The sequence below is a fragment of the Tiliqua scincoides genome, chromosome 14, assembly GCF_035046505.1.
Source record: "Tiliqua scincoides isolate rTilSci1 chromosome 14, rTilSci1.hap2, whole genome shotgun sequence".
Classification (NCBI taxonomy): domain Eukaryota; kingdom Metazoa; phylum Chordata; class Lepidosauria; order Squamata; family Scincidae; genus Tiliqua; species Tiliqua scincoides.
This window is the reverse complement of record NC_089834.1, coordinates 606,999-625,956: the sequence shown is the minus strand read 5'-3', so window position 1 is coordinate 625,956 and position 18,958 is coordinate 606,999. Positions and strand designations below refer to the sequence as shown.

The 18,958-nt window shown below is 47.9% G+C and overlaps 1 protein-coding gene across 1 annotated transcript in view; it reads left to right on the top strand.

Annotated features, from left to right (window-relative positions):
* Nucleotides 1-18,958, top strand: part of PATZ1 (POZ/BTB and AT hook containing zinc finger 1) — a 40,229-nt gene that overhangs the window by 18,048 nt on the left and 3,223 nt on the right. Inside the window, exons 5-7 of the mRNA XM_066609939.1 lie at nucleotides 2,619-2,690; nucleotides 8,413-8,584; nucleotides 17,579-17,716. Of these exons, the coding sequence (XP_066466036.1) occupies nucleotides 2,619-2,690; nucleotides 8,413-8,584; nucleotides 17,579-17,716 (382 nt within the window). The remainder of the gene's footprint in view (nucleotides 1-2,618; nucleotides 2,691-8,412; nucleotides 8,585-17,578; nucleotides 17,717-18,958) is intronic.

Below are 18,958 nucleotides of genomic sequence, written 5' to 3'. Positions count from 1 at the left end.
TAGCTCCCCAGCTGCCAGAGTAGGAAGTCTCAGGGCTGGAGGGTGCATTCTAGAGAAGAGAGAAACAATTCCCTGAAGGGGCCCCTTCTTCAGGGGACAGGCCCGTATCCAGTCACACTCCTTGGCGGTAAGGGGGGTCGGGGTCTTCTTGCAGTAGGTGATTCAGTTGTCAGGAATAGAGATAGGGGATCTGAGACAAACAAGGGAGTGCATCGTGACTTGCCTGCCTGGTGTGAAGGTTGCGTACTTTACGTCTCATCTAGATAGGCTGGTAGAGAGTGCTGGGGAGGAGGTAGCCGTCGGAAAACGTAGCTAGGAGAGCGTAGAGGCCAAATTTAGGCTGCTAGGCAGGGAGCTCAAAGCCAGGACCCTGAAGGTAGCATTCTCGGAAGCGCTACCTATTGCACATGCAGGGCCAGCTAGGCAGGCCTAGCTCAGGGGTCTCAATGTGTGGATGAGACGGTGGTGTCGGGAGGAGGTGTTTGGATTCATTAGGCACTGTGGAATGTTTTTGGACAAACTGGGCCTACACAAGAGGGATGGGCTTCACTTGAACCAAAAAGGAACCAGACTGCTGGCGTGTAACATCAAAAAGGTGACCAAGCAGCTTTTAAACTGAACCCTGGGGGAAAGCCAACAGGAGTCGCAGGGCATCCAGTTGGGACTCCTCATCCCTATGGAATGAGGATGGGGAGGTTAGAGAGCAACAACGTAGTGATGGAATAGGTATTGGGAGTGGAAGCCTGATGGGAAGTGATAGCCAGTGCAGCAGAATGAGAGGCTGCAGGGATAAAGGAGCAAAGGAGCAGCCCATCTGGGGGGATTCCAAGTACAAGGGCTTCTGTGCAAATCTCTGAGCAAAGACGGGAACGGGAATGTTTGGGGGCCTGAGAAAACATTGATATAGTGGGCATAACGGAAACAAACTGTTGGGGAACAGCTCAGTAATTTGCCATGCAAATCTGACACAAAACCCTTGACTTTGGAAGGGTGGTGGTGAAGGCGGCCAATTCCTTTCTTGGGATCATTGGAAAAGGTATTGAGAATAAGACCGCCAATACTATAATGCGGTTGTACAAATCGATGGTAAGGCCACACCTGGAGGATTGCATCCAGTTCTAGTTGCCAAATCTCAAAAAGGTTATAGTTGAATTGGAAATGGTGCAAAAGAGAGTGACCAAAATGATTACAGGGCTGGGGCACCTCCCTTACGAGGAAAGGCTACCACGTTTGGGGCTCTGCAGTTAGAACAAAGGTGTTGGGGGGGGGCGGACAGACAGACATGATTGAGGCAAACAAAATTATGAAGGGGAGGATAGAGTGGTTAGGAGGATGTTCTTTTCCCTCTCACACATCCACTCAAATTGAGTGTTGGGACAAACAAAAGAGCATATATCTTTTATGCTCTTTTATGCCCAGGCTGCAATTAATCTGTGGAACTCCTTGCCATACAATGTATCCTGGATACCTTTAAAAGGGGATTGGGCAATTTCTGGAGGAAAGTCCATCACAGGTTACATGCAGTGATGAGTATGTGCAAGCTCCTGATTTTAGAAGTAGGTTGCCTCAGAATGCAAGGGAGGGCACCAGGATGTAGGTCTCTTATTGTCTTGTGTGCTCCCTGAGGCATCTGATGGGCCACTGTGAGGTACAGGAAGCTGAGCCTTTGGCCTGATCCACCGGGGCTCTGCTGCTGTTCTTATGAAGGAAGGTGTTGACTGGTCGAGGGCTACCGGTGGTATTTCTAACAGCTAGAAAATAATGTCTATATTTTGGTCTTTTTTGCTCTTTTGTGTCGAGATGGAAGTCTCCATGATGGAGAAGCCTCTTTCATAGTGACTGTTCTGCTGGACCATTGCAAATGCTCCAGAGTCACTCTCTGTAAGCTGTGTTGCCATGACCAGAACCAGGCAAGAAATTCGCACTACATAGTGCAAAGCTTAAAATGGGGGGTGACTTTACCCTTCCCCATTGCTACTAGTAGCATGAGTGCCACCCCTGAGCTTGCAACGAGGAATGTTCGCACACAGAGCTCAGTCTGTAGGAGCTGGCACCTCCATGCAACTGCTCGCACACTTTGTATGAACACAGAGGCCCAAGAGACGCTGATGCTTCACACAACAATGTCTCCCAGCAGCGGTTCTGCCAGCTCCTGGAGGGTTTTGGGTTGCAGGCTGCCAGGGGCATGAAAGACATACAAAATGTATTACTGGGACATGATTCCCAATGTAGTACATTTCAAGCACTGTATGCCTGTTACATGGAAACTGGCGTGGCCAGGCTGCTCTGATGTGGGTCGAAGTCATTGAAGGTCATAATATTGCTTGCAGTAGGGACGACTGGAAGATCTGTGGCTTGTCTTTTAATTGGAGCAGGGTGGAAGGGGAGGTGATCCATTAATGATCCACTTTTACCATGTAATTTTTGGCAATACCTGACAATCTTCCACTTCAGGGGAAAAAAAGCTGTATTCTCCCAAACAAACTTTGCATGGTCTGGAGGGACAAAAAAAATGTTTATGCCAGGACAACCTTTAGCGCCCCAGTGCTTTCCCCAAATGATTTCAATGTGGAGCAAATTTCTTCCTTTTCTAATTTCTCTTACTTCCTGCCTATTAGCAGGAAATTGCCAGCCTCCATGGAGTAAGTTCAGAGACCCCTGCAGCCCTAGAGCAGTTGAAACTTCAAGAGGTATTTCGCAAACACTGTTATTTTTAATTTCTCTGATTTTGATATATTTTTAGTATATTTCTTTGCCTTTGCATTGTCTGCTAAGAAAGCCCTGGCGTCTTGCCTTTACTGATAATTAAGACAGCAACACACTGATGAAGGATCACTATATTTTTTAAAAGCAGCAAAGGTTCTTGTGGCATCTTATGGACCAGCAATCTCCAAACTGCAGACCACTGCATGCTGGAACCAGGTCATCCGGGCGTGGCCTTTTCCATTCTGCGCTGCAGACTCCTGTCTTTCCAGCCGATCCTCTCAGAAGGTCATGCTGGAAAGCTGCTTCTGCCTTGAAATTGGGGCGCAGAACTTGCTGGGGCAACGGGAAGAGGAAGCAGCTGCCCAGTGTGGCTTTCTGAGAAGACTGACTGGAAAGATAGGAGGCTGCAGCGTGGAACGGAAAGTGCCACGTTTTGCGGCCGCTGCTAGAGACGTACATAAGTTTGTGCTACAATCAATGGATTTGCCATTAAGGCGCCACTGGACTTTTTGTGGTTTTTGCTGCTGCAGACTAACTGCCCAATCCTATGCATGTCTGCTCAGAAGTAAGTCCCATTTGAGTCAATGGGGCTTACTCCCAGGAAAGTGTGGATAGGATTGGACTGTAACCCAGCTCCACCTCTGGAAGTTGTATATTTCAAGACACTAACATTCTAAAATATGACATTAGTTGGGCAAAACTGACTGTTTTCTTTCTTTTTTTAAAAAACAACAACTTCTTTTCTAAGTTCTTGTAACTGATGGTTGTGCTCTGAAAGAGACTTTCTGTCACTTTAAAAAACAATTGTTTTTGCCAATCTGTTAAAATAACTGTTAAAAATGGATTGTGTGATATCTGGCTGCAAGAGATCCAGATCAATTAAACCCAGTGCCAGAAAATATATTATTTAATACATTCATGCATATATTCATGCGGTCCTGTGTTCATTTCAACAGGGTTTGGAGAGGAGAACTTCCCACTGGATTAAGTTTAAGATCTGGGAATTGCTCCATCAGTGCTGGGTAGTTTTTGTTCTGAATATGAAGTAGTTTGAAAATTGCAGCTAATGGTATTTTTAAGAGCTAGAAACCTCCTATATTTTGGTTTGGGTCATAGGAACAGCCGTTCCTTTTCCACTGGCCTGCCTCCTGGATTGGATGATGTAGATCTTGAGGCCGATGGATTTCTTTCATCTTTTCCATTGATTATGAAATCAATCTTTTCCATTGATTATGAAAATATGCTGGTATCCAAATCTTATCGAAAAGCTCTCTTTCCAAATTGCCTTTTTGCTTTATATAAACTGCACCTATTTTGCTCAGTGCAAAATCCTGAGAGGTTATACAGTATTTGAAATTTGTATCTGCTAAAAAAAAAAATCTTTTCCAGAGAAATTTCCCTGTGAAGTCCATTCCTTGCAATAATTTTGTTTACTATACCTGCTCTTCTGGCCTAGATCCAGCAGGGGGCATAAGCTTCTGCTCAGTGCTCTATGTACAGTACATCTTTCTAACCTCTGGATGTGGAGTCTGTTGAAATGAACATAAATTTTGTGATTGCTTCTTTATTAGCTTTGTTTGTACTGGACTATTACACAATAATAGATTAGCCAATATCATTTGCATCCAAGGCTTAATTAATTAAGCAAGGGTTGTAATCTCCATTCAGTAGCAGGGCAGGTATTGCCAAGCCTTATAAAGGACTCCACTATCCCAGTGAAAGCAGAGTATGCAACAGAGAAAAGATTTTATGCAGCAATTCCGTGGGCCCTCTATATCCTCAGGGGATCCGGTCCAGGACCTCTCCCCCACGGGCACTGATTTCCGCAGATAGTGGAATCTGTGGAAAGGGCCTTACAGAACCTCATGGATGTGACCAGAGGGCACTTCTGGTCACGTCTGGGAGATCCTGTGACCCTCCAGCCACAGGCTTGGTACTCTTGGATACTGAAATCTTTGAATGCTGAACCCATTGGTAAGGAGGACCCACTGTATTCTGTATTGCAGCTTGTTAGTATGCTTTGTGTTTGAACAATTCAGGACCTTGCTGTCTGACCCAGAAGCCTTTGGAAACGCCATCCCTCCCCTGTGTATCAAGCATCAGGGAGTGCCTGGGGTTCCTGCTGCCAAGAGCTGGGGGCGGGGCGGAGAGCAGGATGTCTAGTGAAGAGTCTACTGACTGGCACACAAGAGAGGGGGTCTGTCATCTACAGGACCCTGATTCTGCCCCTCTGCTTTTCAGTCACACTGTTGTCCCCTACAAGGATCAGAGCTGCATTAAATAAAACACAAAGGCACCAGAAAAGCTGAATTCTGCAGCCAGCATAAATTATGTATGTCAAGGCAATTTCCATACTTTACTCTTGCAATTGGTGGAATTCTGTATTCATTTTTTGGTTCACCAATTCATATAATTTATTCTACTATTGATTTTTTTTGAGAGGGGGGAGGAAGCCCCATCCTTGGCCACTGCTGTGGCTTCTGGGATTCTCTGTCACTGCTGCTATTCTTTCAGGCATACCTCAGTAGCCAAGAGAGTGAGAAAGTGGACTTTGAAGAAGCAGAAATAAGAAGCTCAGTGCCGTACATTGGGCATAGTCATAGTGCATCCATACAGCCCTGACATTCCTTGACCCCCCCCCAAGCTCCTCTTCTTGATCCTTCTTCTTCATGTCTCCTCCATTCTGATCTTTCCTGCCCTGCACTGCCTTCTTTTGTGCCTCCAGAGAAACTCCCCTTTTGCTGTGTTCTGCGTTGCCGCTGCCTCCTCCACCCTCACCAAAGCCACCCCTCTGTTCTTGCTCTTCCAGGTCCCAGTATATCCTCCCTCTGCTTTGCTGCTCCTGTCCTGAGCCCTCTGCCCTCTGCTCCTCCTTGTTCTGTCACTGAAATTGTAAGAGGGACTGTGCTGTGCACTTTTCTTTGCGTGCGGAGCCTGAGTGTTAAGTCGTCCCAGTGATAGCCAGTGATGTGATGTCCCTGGGGAAGGCTGAAAAGAGCCCTGATGCTTCTCTGTATAGAGAGCCTTAGGAAGCGATTGGTGATGTGCAGCATGAGGCCAGCCTCGGAAGTGCCACCCTGTAACTAGAAAAGCCCCAGATTTCATTTTCCTCCAGTGCTGCTGTTATCTCTGGCTTCAGCAGCTCTTCGTGGACCTTTCTCAGTGAAGAATGCACTCACACACAGCTTTTGCGATGTTATTAATTATATTATTAATTGTAATTATAATGCAGTAATTATAATCCAGCAGTTTCCAAAAACCTGCTGCGTTGATGACTTTTCCCACTCCAGCCTGGAGTTCTGATGTGTGCTTGGAGTCCTCTTGCTTTGACGTGGTTCTCCACACAGTCCGTAGAAGAGGCAGCTCTGATGAACTGAGAGCACTGGCGGGGGCGGGGGAGTCTTTCCAGTTACTGGAGTGCCCAGTGCCTATTGGAGACCCTTTGTGTGCCAGAGGCTGCTGGATTGGGTTTGAGGGGCTGCACTCCAGTCCAAACGGTGTGAGGACTGTGCACCAACAGGAGGATGACTTTTGGGCATTGCTTTCTTCTCCTCCCATCCGTTTTCCCAATTTAAAAAACTGGCACAAAACCGCTTACAGTAAATGCTGCATGTCTAAAACAAGAACACAGGACTGGGTTGGGATCTGCTCTGAGCGTGAGATGCTAAGTTGATGCGCCTGATCAAGGGCCACCTACCTTAGTGTTGTCCTGCCAGCAGCAGCCTGCCAAATGCCCTGGAGAAGCTCAGAAGGGGGGCGCAGAGGCTGTGGACATCACCTGCCTTCTCTCCCCAGCATCAAGTGTTCCTGATTGCTGTATGTGGCAGTTCTGTTTAACTGTGCTGGCTAGTGGCCGTGGTGAGGCTTTTCCTAACCATAAATTGAGCATAAATGTGCATGCTCACTATTCAGAGCCAACTGACAGCCCAATCCGATCCACACTTTCCTGGGAGTAAGCCCCATTGACTTGAATGGGACTTACTTCTGAGTAGACATGCATAGGATTGGGCTGTAAGTTAATGGCAGCCACCCTGCAGTGTGTGTATGAATTCCATAAGTCAGGGCTTTTCAGACGGGCGTTGCGATGCCACTTTCACCTTAAGGGGGGGAGGGAAGCCTGGAGGCAGGGAGGAGGCAGCGGAGCAATCCCCAGGATTGCACTGCTCGGGGGGCTGCAGGGGCTTGGGTCCACTTACCCGAGTCTCCTGCCGCCTCCTGGGGGTGCAGGGAGCCCTGCACGACCTTCTGCAGGCTTCCTGCAACTTCAGAAGTGAAAGTGGAGCGATTGCACTCCACTTCCGCTTTAGCAGAGGCGGGGTGCGATCTGCTCGGCTTGTACCCAAGCCCTTGCAGCCCCCTGAGTGACGCAATCCTGCCTTCCCCCCCGCCCCCGCTGCCTCCGCCCTGGCCCCACAAGAACTTAGAGCGGCTCAAACTCTCCCCGAGAGTTTTGAAAACCACTGCCATAAGTTCCTTGCATATTCCATGTAGCGCTGCATCAGAATGTGTGATGACTGAGGCAGCTGCTCGTGAACCTGGAGATTCCTTTCACGTCTAAGTTCAGCAGCAGGCATTGTAAGCAAATCCCAGGAGCTCTTCCTCCTGGGTCTCCATGGTGAGTGTGTAGGTGCGCACTCTGGCTTCATCGCTGCCACCTCCTGCTCTGTCCCTCTCGTTTTCCTGCACACCTGCTGTTCTTCTGCCAAAGGTGCCTCTTTCCTCCCTGTGTCTTCTGCTTTGGGATAGACAGAGAGCTTGTGCATCCAGTCCACCCAATCCAGTGTGCAAATAGGAGCTCTGGCATGCAGGAGGCATGTGAAACAAAGCCTTTCGGCTCATTTCAGTGTTCTGAATTCTGTAAAACGTTGAGTCCGAGTTATTAATGTTGCAGAGGATTTCAGGATGTTGCCGGTGGCAAGTGTGGAATCTGATAGACAACACAGAATACAGATTGGATCTCGGTATCCTTGGGGGATCTGTTTCCGGACCCCCAGCGGACACCAAACCTGTGGATACTGAGATCTGGGAGGGCCACAGAGGACCTCCAGTCGCATCCAGAAGGCACCCTGTGCCTCAGAAGGCCTCTGAGAAGCACTTCCGGTTTCTCTGCAAACCAGGGGTGCCTCTCAGAGGCCTCTGGGAGACCTTCTGAGGTTGCAGAAAGTCCTCTGTAGGCCCCCCAGATGTGGCTCAGAACCTGCTTTGGGTCAAATTCATGGGTTCCGAACCTTCGGAGGTGAAAGACCCACTGTACTACGGAGGGCTCCTACGTCACTCAGTTTTGCCAAATAAGTGTGTGGCTTTGCCTGTTTAGTACCTGCTTGACCAGATCTGCTTGAAAAGCAGGTTTTGGTGATGCTTCCCTGCCTGGCCTTCTGAGGGCCGTTCTTACTCTCCATAGATGTCCAGGTAGCTGCCTGTGAGTTGTCCCTAGATTGTGTTGGTTAAACGAAACAGAGAGTTCAGCCTAACATGGCAGAGTTCAGCTGGCATCCAACCTTATTGCCTTGGTGCATTTTGTTGTTAGTAGCAGCACGATCTCAGGGTGTTGGGGGCTTCATCCCACCAAATTAAGTCCCATGCCACTTTTGTATGTCTGCCAAGATTGAAACTGTTGCGCTTGGGATCCCCTTGACCCAGTGAAGTCATGTGAATCTTGACTGTAGTGTGCCTGTGTGGCTAATGTGCGTCTGCTGCTGTCCACAGACGTGCAACGCTTCCTTTGCCACCCGTGACCGGCTGCGCTCGCACCTCGCGTGCCACGAAGATAAAGTTCCATGCCAGGTCTGTGGGAAGTACTTGCGGGCAGCGTACATGGCTGATCACTTGAAGAAACACAGCGAAGGACCAAGCAACTTTTGTACCATCTGCAATAGAGGTAATGGATACACCTGCTTGTGATGGGGTGAAGGGGCGGGACTTGGACCCAGGCTGGCAAATGCCTTCTCCACGAAGCAGAAAAACTCTGGTGGGTTTTGCACTTCTGTGCTGTTGAGTTAGCAGAAAGGTGCATCCCTGGGACTGTTTCACAGAAGCACATCCATCACTTGATGACCTCTGCATCCAGGGATGGCTGGCTGTATATTAATGGGCAGTCACAGATCTGTGAGCACCAGAGCCTGGACTCTAGCATTGCTTCAACCACAGGACCTGCTGGTGGACTCTGTTCACACGTTCAGGTGCCAGTAATCAAATTACTGGGTGATCGGTTTTATAGGAAACAGGGCAAAGTGCAAGCATCTGTGAGCCGGCCCTGGGCAACGTTTGCTAAAACTAGTTACGCTTTTTGCTCAACTGATTCATCTCATGTGTAAGAAGCATCTAGAGGGTGCTCAGAGTCCATGGCTTGTTCTGTAAAACATCTGCCATTACTCTCCCTCATCCTTGCTGAACTCTGACAAGTCCCAGGCAGCACCCCTGCTGACCTTGTTGCTCTGCTCATCTTTTTCAAGGCTGCAAGTGTTAAGAGAGTCAGCTTTCGCACTGCCTCTCTCAATGTTTGAATGAAGTTTGCTCCTGTTTCTCAAAATTTGGGAAGCTGATTGGGGATGCCCAAACCGAGAGATGGGGGGACACTGAACAATCAGAGAAGGTGAGAATTAAGCACAAGTGGAGCATCTTTGGGGACTGGTCCCAACTCAGGACAACACGCCTGTGTGCCCCCATCCAGTCTGAAGAGCAAGCACAGGGTATTTTTTGAAGTTAGGGTGTGTCTGCCACTTAGTCCCTTCCCAAGAGCCACTTGCCACGGGGACAGAGATCAGCAATGGAGACCCCTGCTTTGCATGCAGGAGGTGGTTGATGATGATGTTGTTGTACAGAACCGCTTCACAATCAAAAAATTCACCAAGCAATTTGCAGAGGAAATCAGATGACGGAATGGCTCCTAGTCCCCAAAGTGTTCACAGTCTAAGACGGTGCAAAAGAAGCACCAGCAAACACAGGTGACCAGCCTTGGTGGGTAGAAGCAACCTCTTAGCTTTAGAAGTGCCTCAGATTGCCAGATGCAGGGGTGTGGCATCTTGTTGCGTGCTCCCTGAGGCAGCTGGTGGGCCACTGTGGGATACAGGAAGCAGGACTAGAGGAGTCCTGGGCCTGATAAAGCGGGGCTCTGCTGATGTTCTTAAACAGCTCCTGGGAAAGACCCTGTGGTGGGGTGAAAAGGGATCATGACTCTCCCCCCTCGCTAAATAGAAGAGGAGTCCCCCGTGAAAAAGTGCCTCTTCGCCCAGTGAGCAGGTTCTGGGTTCAGTTCCTGGCAGCACATCTGGATGGGGCTGGCAAATACCCTTCTCTTCCCAAAACCCTAGAGAGACACTGCCAGTCAGTGTTGTTCTTCCCACTGAACTGAAGGCCTGACTCAGGGTGCAGCGACTCTTATGCTCCGTTTCCCAGCCTTAAGGAGGTGGTGCCTAGTTCTGCATGCATCTGGCCTTCACTCTCGACGAAGCATGTGAGTGTTTTGTAATGCACATTCCCCAAGTGCCACAGGAAGAATGAGAGTCTGCATCAAGACTCAGTCCCAGGCCTCTTCATTAGAAGCGAGTTCTGTTGCTTTTGGTCGCACTTGGAAGTGTGCAGGGCAACCTGAAGTGTGCTTACTTCCTAGTAAACCCACTGGAGTCAATGGGATGTACTCCTTCGTGCGAGTCCTTGGGATTCCCGCTGTAATTTCTGTGATTGGTGTTAAAACTCAGTCCTCAGGTGCTGAGGTGAGAGCAGTAATTCTTAATTAAAGGGCTTGTTTTGGATGTTCCAAACGGGCAGATCGGAGCTGTTTGTGGTGTCATTTGCGTCTCCAGAAAGAGTGGAATATGCTGAACTGGTTGCCCTTCTCTGAGAATTTTGCACACATGCAGGCATTGACATTACAACAAGGGAGATTCTGATTAAACATCAGGAAGAACTTCAAGGTGGTACGTGCTGTCTGGCAGTAGCAGAGCCTGCCTTGGGAAATGGTCGACTCTCCATCATTGGAGGTCTTGAAGCAGAGGCTGAATAGCCACCTCTTGGGGATGTTGTAGCTGCCTGGGTTGATAGGCACTGATGGTCTCATAGATCCCTTCAAACTGTGTGATTGTGTGACCTGAGGGGAAAAGCTTTCAAGAGATGTACCGAAAGCAGCATGTTCTGAGCCTGCAGAGATGGTTTCTTGTTTGCCACTTAGGTGATGCCTGTCTTGTTGTCCCACTGGAATTTGGCTCACCTTTTTAAGTCATTCTGCTCATAGTTGATGATGATGTGATCCTCCAACTGGACAGTTCAAGGTTGGGGGAGCCTCTTCCAGTGGTGTTGTACTTTCTGCCACTGCCTGTACTTTGGCTGAAGGTATCTACTTTGTAGGTCTTCATGGTCAAAATTAAACAGAGCTGGGGGAAAAATTCAGTGCAGCTGACTCCCAAATAACTATGCGTTGAATTGCTGCCTTGACTTATGGCAGTTGCCAAAAAAACACCCCATAATAGCAGATCTGAGGCATCCTTCTTGCTATCTTTTTGAACTGTGTAGCTCATCCTCCTCAGGGAGTGAACTTGTGATACAAATTCAGATGGGAGCAGGAGCTCCGTGTGGCTTTCCAGTTCAAGGAAGCTGAAAGGGAAAATTGTTCTGGAATTTGAAAATCAGAAATAAGGGCTCTTCTGATGAGAATCAGCCGTTTGTGAAATTAGCAGCGTTTTTCTGCTTTCCCTTGTCGATCATGGAGGGGTTTATTGGCCACCCGTTTGCGCGAACAAGATCAGGAGTGTTCCCAGGCCTTGCAAATCTGCGATTCATCCTGTCAGCCAATGGATATTCTGGCACTTCTCGAAAAGTGTTGTCATGAAAAGGGGCATCCTGCTCTTGCTGCAGAAGGAAAAGACAAGACGGTTCCCACTCCCAGGCTTCTCTGCCTGCTTCTGGGGCACATCTTGCCTCGGAGGGAGGGACAGGTTTCGATTTCCCTTGTTCCCTACACCGAGAGATTGACTTAGATCAGTGGTTCCCAAACATTCTCGACTGGTGGCTCCCTTGACCTACTGAGCTCCCCGTTAGGGCTACAATCCTATACATTGTATAGGGTGGTGGGTTTTTTTGCAAGAATTTTACGGCTCTCCTGGCTGGTTTCTGTTGCTCCCTGTGGAGCCGTGACTCACAGTTTGGAAACTACTGACTTAGACCTTGTTTAATGGTATGAGCCTGAATTGCAGGTTGTGAACTGGATTTTGTGAGCAAGTTGGACTATTGTGGGAAGTAGAAGGTGAAGGAAAGCTTGCAAGTGAGGGGTGGCTCAAGCGGGTGATGCCTGTTTTGTGGCAGTTAGGAGACCTATCAAAAGAGTCTCTAGCAAGGTTTCTTTTCAGGAATGCTTGCTGTGTGGATCCTGGCACATGTTAACAGTGCTGCCTGTCTGTTCTAGTAGGACTTACTCTGCATGAGTGCGTCCACACCATGTAGCCTTGCTGACCTTTCAGACTGGTCAGTGTAAGGCCTGCCTGGGCCTTGTTTGCTTTGGCCCTCGTGGAAGGTGTTTCCTTGTATAGGAAATGGTCCCAGTGAAGCTGTTCTCAGACCGAACCTTCCAACTGTGAAGGATCCAGTGCTGGGCCTGGTTAGACCACAGTGTGGCTAGAGAGTTTGGTGCAGGCAGCCCAGACAGGAGGCCAGGTTGGCATCACTGTTCTAGGTGGTGATGTACATGGTTCCTTTCCTCCATTTGTCCTCACAGGTAGGTGAGGCTGCAAGACAACAACTGACCTAAGATCACCCGTGAAGCTTCATGGTTGAGCAGAGATTTGAATCTGGATCTTCCAGGTCTAAGTCGAACTCCCAAACATCATCCTGACTCTCTATAACCTCATCCTGGGTTATAGGGAAGGACAGGAGCCTAGTAAGGAAGGAGGAGAGTGGAACTCCTTACTGCAGGATGTTGGCATCTGGCCTAGATGCCTTTCAAAGGGGATTGAACAGATTTCTAGAGGAAAAGTCCATCACAGCTTACAAGTGGGTATGTCCAATCTCCTGGTTCTAGAAGGAAGCTACCTCAGAATGCCAGGTGCCAGGGAGTGGCACCAGGATGCAGGTCTTGTGTTGTCTTGTGTACTCCCTGAGGCATCTGGTGGGCTCCTGTGAGATTCAGGAAGCTGGACTAGATGAGCCTTTGGCCTGATCCAGCAGGGATCTTCTTATCTCTATCTCTATCCTTTAGGTTAGGACCAGTATATACCTCTATCAGCAGCTTGAATAATTCTGGGGATGTGAAAGCTATTATATAAGTCAGTTTAAAGGGAAGCTTTTGACAGGGAACTTTGAGTGTGTCTTGAGAATAGACTGTGGCCCTTAATGGAAAGCTGACCTCCCTAAATGGCAGATGTGTTTCAATGTAAGTAAGTGTATGGCAACCTTCAGTCTCGAAAGACTATGGTATCGCGCTCTGAAAGGTGGTTCTGGCACAGCGTCTAGTGTGGCTGAAAAGGCCAATCCGGGAGTGACAATCCCTTCCACACCGGGAGCAAGTGCAGCCTGTCCCTGGTCCGTCTCCAGTCATGTATATTGGGGCAAAAAATCAAAACTTCACCTATAGGCTGATGGGTTCTGAGCTGTCTGTGACAGATCAGGAGAGAGATCTTGCGGTGGTGGTGGACAGCTTGATGAAAGCGTCGATCTAGTGTGCGGCGGCAGTGAAGAAGGCCAATTCTATGCTTGGGATCATTAGAAAAGGTATTGAGAACAGAACGGTTAATATTATAATGCCGTTGTACAAATCGATGGTACCTGGAGTATTGCGTCCGGTTCTGGTCGCCACATCTCAAAAAGGACATAGTGGAAATGGAAAAGGTGCAAAAGAGAGCGACTAAGATAATTACTGGGCTGGGGCACCTTCCTTACAAGGAAAGGCTACGGCGTTTGGGCCTCTTCAGCCTAGAAAAGAGATGCCTGAGGGGGGACATGATTGAGACATACAAAATTATGCAGCGGATGGACAGAGTGAATAGAGAGATGCTCTTTACACTCACACATAACCCCAGAACCAGGGGATGTCCACTCAAATTGAGTGTTGGGAGGGTTAGGACAGACAAAGAAAATATTTGTTTACTCAGCGTGTGGTTGGTCTGTGGAACTCCTTGCCACAGGATGTGGTTACAGCATCTGGCCTGGATGCCTTTAAAAGGGGATTGGACAAGTTTCTGGAGGAAAAATCCATTACGGGTTACAAGCCATGATGTGTATGTGCAACCTCCTGATTTTAGAAAAGGGCTATATCAGATGCAAGGGAGGGCACCAGGATGCAGGTCTCTTGTTGTCTGGTGTGCTCCCTGGGGCATTTGGTGGGCCGCTGTGAGATACAGGAAGCTGGACTAGATGGGCCCTGGGCCTGATCCAGGGGGCTGTTCTTATGTTCTCCCATATCGGTTCAGAAGTTTGAGGCTGGCGCTGTGATTTCCTTTGTGAACAGGCCATTCAGTGGGTGGAGGCATCTATAATGTGAGTGAGGTTTTAATTTCACGTGTTCCTGTTTTCTAAGGTGTCCAGACTGGTTGGCTCCTCCTCTTCAAGAAATCCCTGCCCTTTTTGTGCTGAACATGTTCTGAAGTTTTCTCTTCGACTTCCAGTAGATCTCGGACCGCTTCAGACTGTGGCTTTGACTGTGTTGCATTTCTTTTTATTCCCCCGATTCCTGTTGCTTATGCAGATGGTGTTTCATTTAGGTTCCCTTCCTCAGACATAGGGGAAGCGCATCTTTGGCAAAGAGTTGAAGGGTGGGGAAGTGTGGGGCATATCTGCAAATAATTTCACGTCCCACCACCACTGACATTGTTGGCCCTGCTGTTTGTGGGTGCAAGTGGGGGAGTCTTCCCTGTGGATGTTGCATATAGAATCACAGGTGCACCATTTATTGTAGAAATTGGAGAACACGTGGCATAATCTGGATTCCTGGGTGAAAGATTTTTGTTTCTGTGTCTTCGTGAGGTCACTTGGCTGAGTACTTAGAACCTGGACTAGATCTGCAGTTCTTTTAGTGAGGAAGTATTCAATATGAAAGCATCCTATTTTGTGCAGTTGGTGTGGGCCAGCAGAAAATCCCCTGCTGGAACAGTCTTATTTTTGCAGAGTAAAATACAATTTATTTCAAGTCCCTATTTTTGCTGAAATGCGTTTGTGGTTTTCATATTCTGATGCCTTCTGGGAAATGAGTCTTCTCATCTCTACCTTTCTCTTCTGAGTTGTGTTCTCCACATCCAATGTTTACAGGCTTTTACTTGCTGATAAAATATTTTTGGTCCCAGAGAGCTGTTGTAACAATGCTGTGGCTGAGAGCAGTCTTGTGAGTCAGGGTGTTCCAGGTTCAATCTGTGCCTCTACTGTGACCCAATCAGGTAGCTTTAGGCAGTGCTCTGTCCTCTCACCCCCCCCCCCCCCCCGGTTTCCCCCTACTGCAGTATTGGCCTCACTTTTATGGTAGTCCGTAATTCTAGGCCACTACATAATTGCTGCATTATGTGGTTCTCTTAAGACCTTGTTGCCTCTGAGAGTTCTTTCTGAAATGAAGAGGTTTTGTAGGAGAAAATACAATGAATTGGCGTGCAGTGCGGAAAACATTTAAAGCCAGCCTATGAAGTGATGGGTGCTACTGAAGTGACAGAGGGTGCTACTATTTTGCCAAACCAAAAATGTGCCTTGCTCTCTATTTAAAAGATTGCATATTTGTTTTTAGCTAAGATCACCAATCATTTGTTTTTTGTCTGTGCTTTTGCTGTACTGACTACTTTATAATCCTGTTTATCCTCATAAAAAAACCCATCTGTATTGAGTTGGTATTGGTGCCACTTTGCAGTCAGGTAGCTGAATGCTGAAGGAGCGTGTCCCACCCTAAGCCATAGCTCAGCAAGTGTCCACCAAACTACAATGGGGTGGGGTCTGGGTCTGTGATGGAAATCAAGAGCAAAACTGTCCCAGAAGCTTGGGTTAGGTCTCCTTATAAACACGTGTGTGACTTAATGCAGTCAGAGTAGTGGGGCCAAATTACAAGACACGGAAATCTTCTCTGGTTCCACTGTTCTCAGACACTTTTCTACCCTAAGCAACACACAGTCTTGAAGAACTATAATAAGACTTTCAGATACAGAAAATACCACTCCATTCTGAAAAATAACAGCATGGTTCTCTGTAAGGACGAGGTTGTGCAAGTGTATGCATACGCCTGACACAACCACCCACAAAAATTGTGGTTCTGTGATCTTTGTACAGAAACCTTTTTTTTGTACAGTTTCTTTGTAACTTAGTTTTGTACAGAAACTAAGCATTTCAGTAAAATTGAGCCGTCAATTGGCAGCCAAGAAGCCACAAGACCACTTGTTTCAGAGGCTGCTGCCGTTCTGACACAATTTTGCGATGCACAAAACTGGGCCTTTGGCAGCAAAAGCAAAAATGAATTACATTATGGCTGCATTTGTTTCAAATACTATACATGTGAAAGAGGAGTGATGAGTAAGGGGGTTTCTTTCTAGAAAAGACGTTTTGGTGATCCTCCAGCAAAAAAGGACCTTAACAGTACCAGGAAGCCAGTTGAACAAGAATTGGTTTTCATGCAGACAGATTATGTGTTTTTGTAGTAAATGCATACGTAAGAAAGAAAAGAGGGCCTCAAACTTGGTGGCAGAGCACCTGTTTTGTATGCAGAAAGCCCCACGCCCAGTCCCTCCAGTGACAGGATCAAGTCTCAGGTCTGTAAGAGATCCCTGAAGCCAATATTGGGCAGGATGGACCAGTGGTCAACTTGGGAAGAAGCCACTTCACACACTCCTGCCAAGTTAGAAACGTTTTGTACCGTCCGGATGATAAACATCAAGTTGTGAGGGTGTTTTGTTTTTAAAGAAAGGGTTACTTGCTGATGATGAAGGCATGCAACAGGCATTAGGGTGTTTGAGCCCTGGAGTAGTGTGTCCTGGTCAGATGCGTCTCAATCATTGGTGTCTCTGGACATTCATGTCCGGTTTTGTTTTGAATTTGGTGCCCTGGGCATTTGCATCCCCCTGAGCGACAAACCCCATGTTATATATCCTAAGCCTCTGATCCCAGCCCTTTGCATTTTAAAAATTAAAAAGTGCATCAAATATACACATCTTGGGACACAGAAAGAATGGGCTCAGATTTCCAGTACCAGGACACATGTGACTGGGACACAGTTGTCTGGGATGCAGTGGGCCTGTCATTCATGCAGCAGTGCTCTTTCAGAAGAATGGTGCCCTCTTTCTGGGTCTTCTGGACTTGCAGCTCTGGAAATCTGTGCCTCTTTTGCTTTTCCCAGGGGCCTTTCTCCTGGTCAGGAATATTTTGGTCTGCTTCCAATTTTCCAGCCAATCCTAAATCCAGAAGAATAGGCAGCACAGGTGAACAACAAGCAGTAAAAGCAAAATACCTGTCTAGGCTGCCAAATGGCATTGACATACTTAACTATCGAAATGGTCTGCTACTGCTCTGCGCTGTTGTACAAATTAGATTTAGTAGCCATATGTCGTTTTAGAAACTAGGAAGGCTTCATAATATGAAAACACACTTACTTGGCATATGATTTCCAGCCAGAAAAGGCTTCTGTCCGGCAACTCCAACTCGGATCGTAGAGTATCTCTCTTTCTCTCTCTCCTTCATTGTGACACACTTTCTTGCTCAGATGCATCCCCCTGTAGTTTCTGGGTGTTCCTTGGTGAGGTTTCCACATTCCACTGCCTCCTTCAGAAGTGTGCTGGTGGCTAGATTTAACTGGTTTTGGCTGGTGCACCAGCTCTGTGGCGGAGGACCCCAGAGGCTCTGGAAGCCGCTAAGAGGAACAAGGGGAAAGGCAGAGGCGTGTCTGTGCTGGTGGCAGGATCTCATCTCCTTTTATCTTGTTTAGGTTTCTCCTCTGCCTCCTACTTAAAGGTCCATGTTAAAACCCACCACGGTGTTCCCCTTCCCCAGGTCTCCAGGCACCCGGAGCCCATCCCGAATGGGGGAGCAGCGTTCCACAACGTCAGGACCTATGGCATCAAAGGCAAGCGACTCCCTGCTCTGCACTTTCCATCTCTCGGCGTAGGACTGTCTTGTTGGGTGCTGGGCAGGGGAAGGAAGGGAAGAGGGACTGTTTTGGGGAGCACAAGTCAGCATAGCAGTCAGAGGAACCTGGCTGTCATTCAGTTCTTGGACTGTGTCTGTACTTCAGACTGTGTCCAAAGGCTGTGTCCAAATAGGGGAGAAGAGAAACCTCCCCATGTGGAGAAAAGAGGCATCTAAGGACATAGGAAAAGCCCTGCAGTCTCAGACTAAAGCCCCTAGAGCGTAAGATTCTGTCACCAGCAGTGACCAGCCTGGTGGTCCTAGTTAGTCCACAAGCAGAGAATGAAGGTGGCAGTAGCTGCCTTCTTTCTCTGTCCAGCAACTGGTACTGAAAGGTGCGCTGCTCTGAAACCTGGAGGCTCAAGCTAGCCATCATTAGTAGCTGTGGGTAGGCCTCTCCTCCTCCTCCGTATATCTAATCCCTTTTAAAGACAGCAAGCAACATCTTGTGGCAGTGAGTTCCATAAGTGAATTCTGTGCTGATTTCTCCAAGCAGTGGAGTTTTATTTCAGTTTTCCCACAAGGGAACACTTATTAACACAACCCTCCACCTGCAGCCTGAAGGGGTTCAGGCAAAGCTCGATTCTGCTGATTTGGGCAAAGTAGCCCAAAGAGACTTCTAGGGGAATGTTGACAAAGGTGATACAAGGTTCTGTTTTGCTAATCATGGCCCAGCTATTGTGGCGGGTGGGAGAAATGCAAATATTTCTTTTGTTCTTCCCTTGCCTTGCCTTCAGTGAAAGCTTAGACTGCAAAATAACTCTGTCCATTCACTTTATCATTACAGCTGTTTGAAACTTAGGTTTCAAAAGGCAAAGCACTCAGTTGACTCCAGTGGCCTGACGCTGTTTTGCTCAATATGACCTTCCTCTTGTTATGGTCAGTTCACAGCTTTGGCCTAGTTCTTGGTGAGGTGGGAAGCCTCTGTATCTCTTCAGGTGGAAGCGCACATGACTCTGCATTCTTCCAGGCACATAGATTCCCATAGTAAACAACAGTGACAGGGAGACATCTAGGTTAGTAAGCTCTCTCCTTGATAGTGAGAACTGGGGCTTTGGTTGCTGGCTAGAAAATACTTGAAAAAATTGTTGCCGCTGACTACCCAAATATTAGGGTCTCCATAGGTTCTTGCAGAGGCTCTGTTAACATTAACTCTCCCCGTACCCAAACGGAGGTGTCC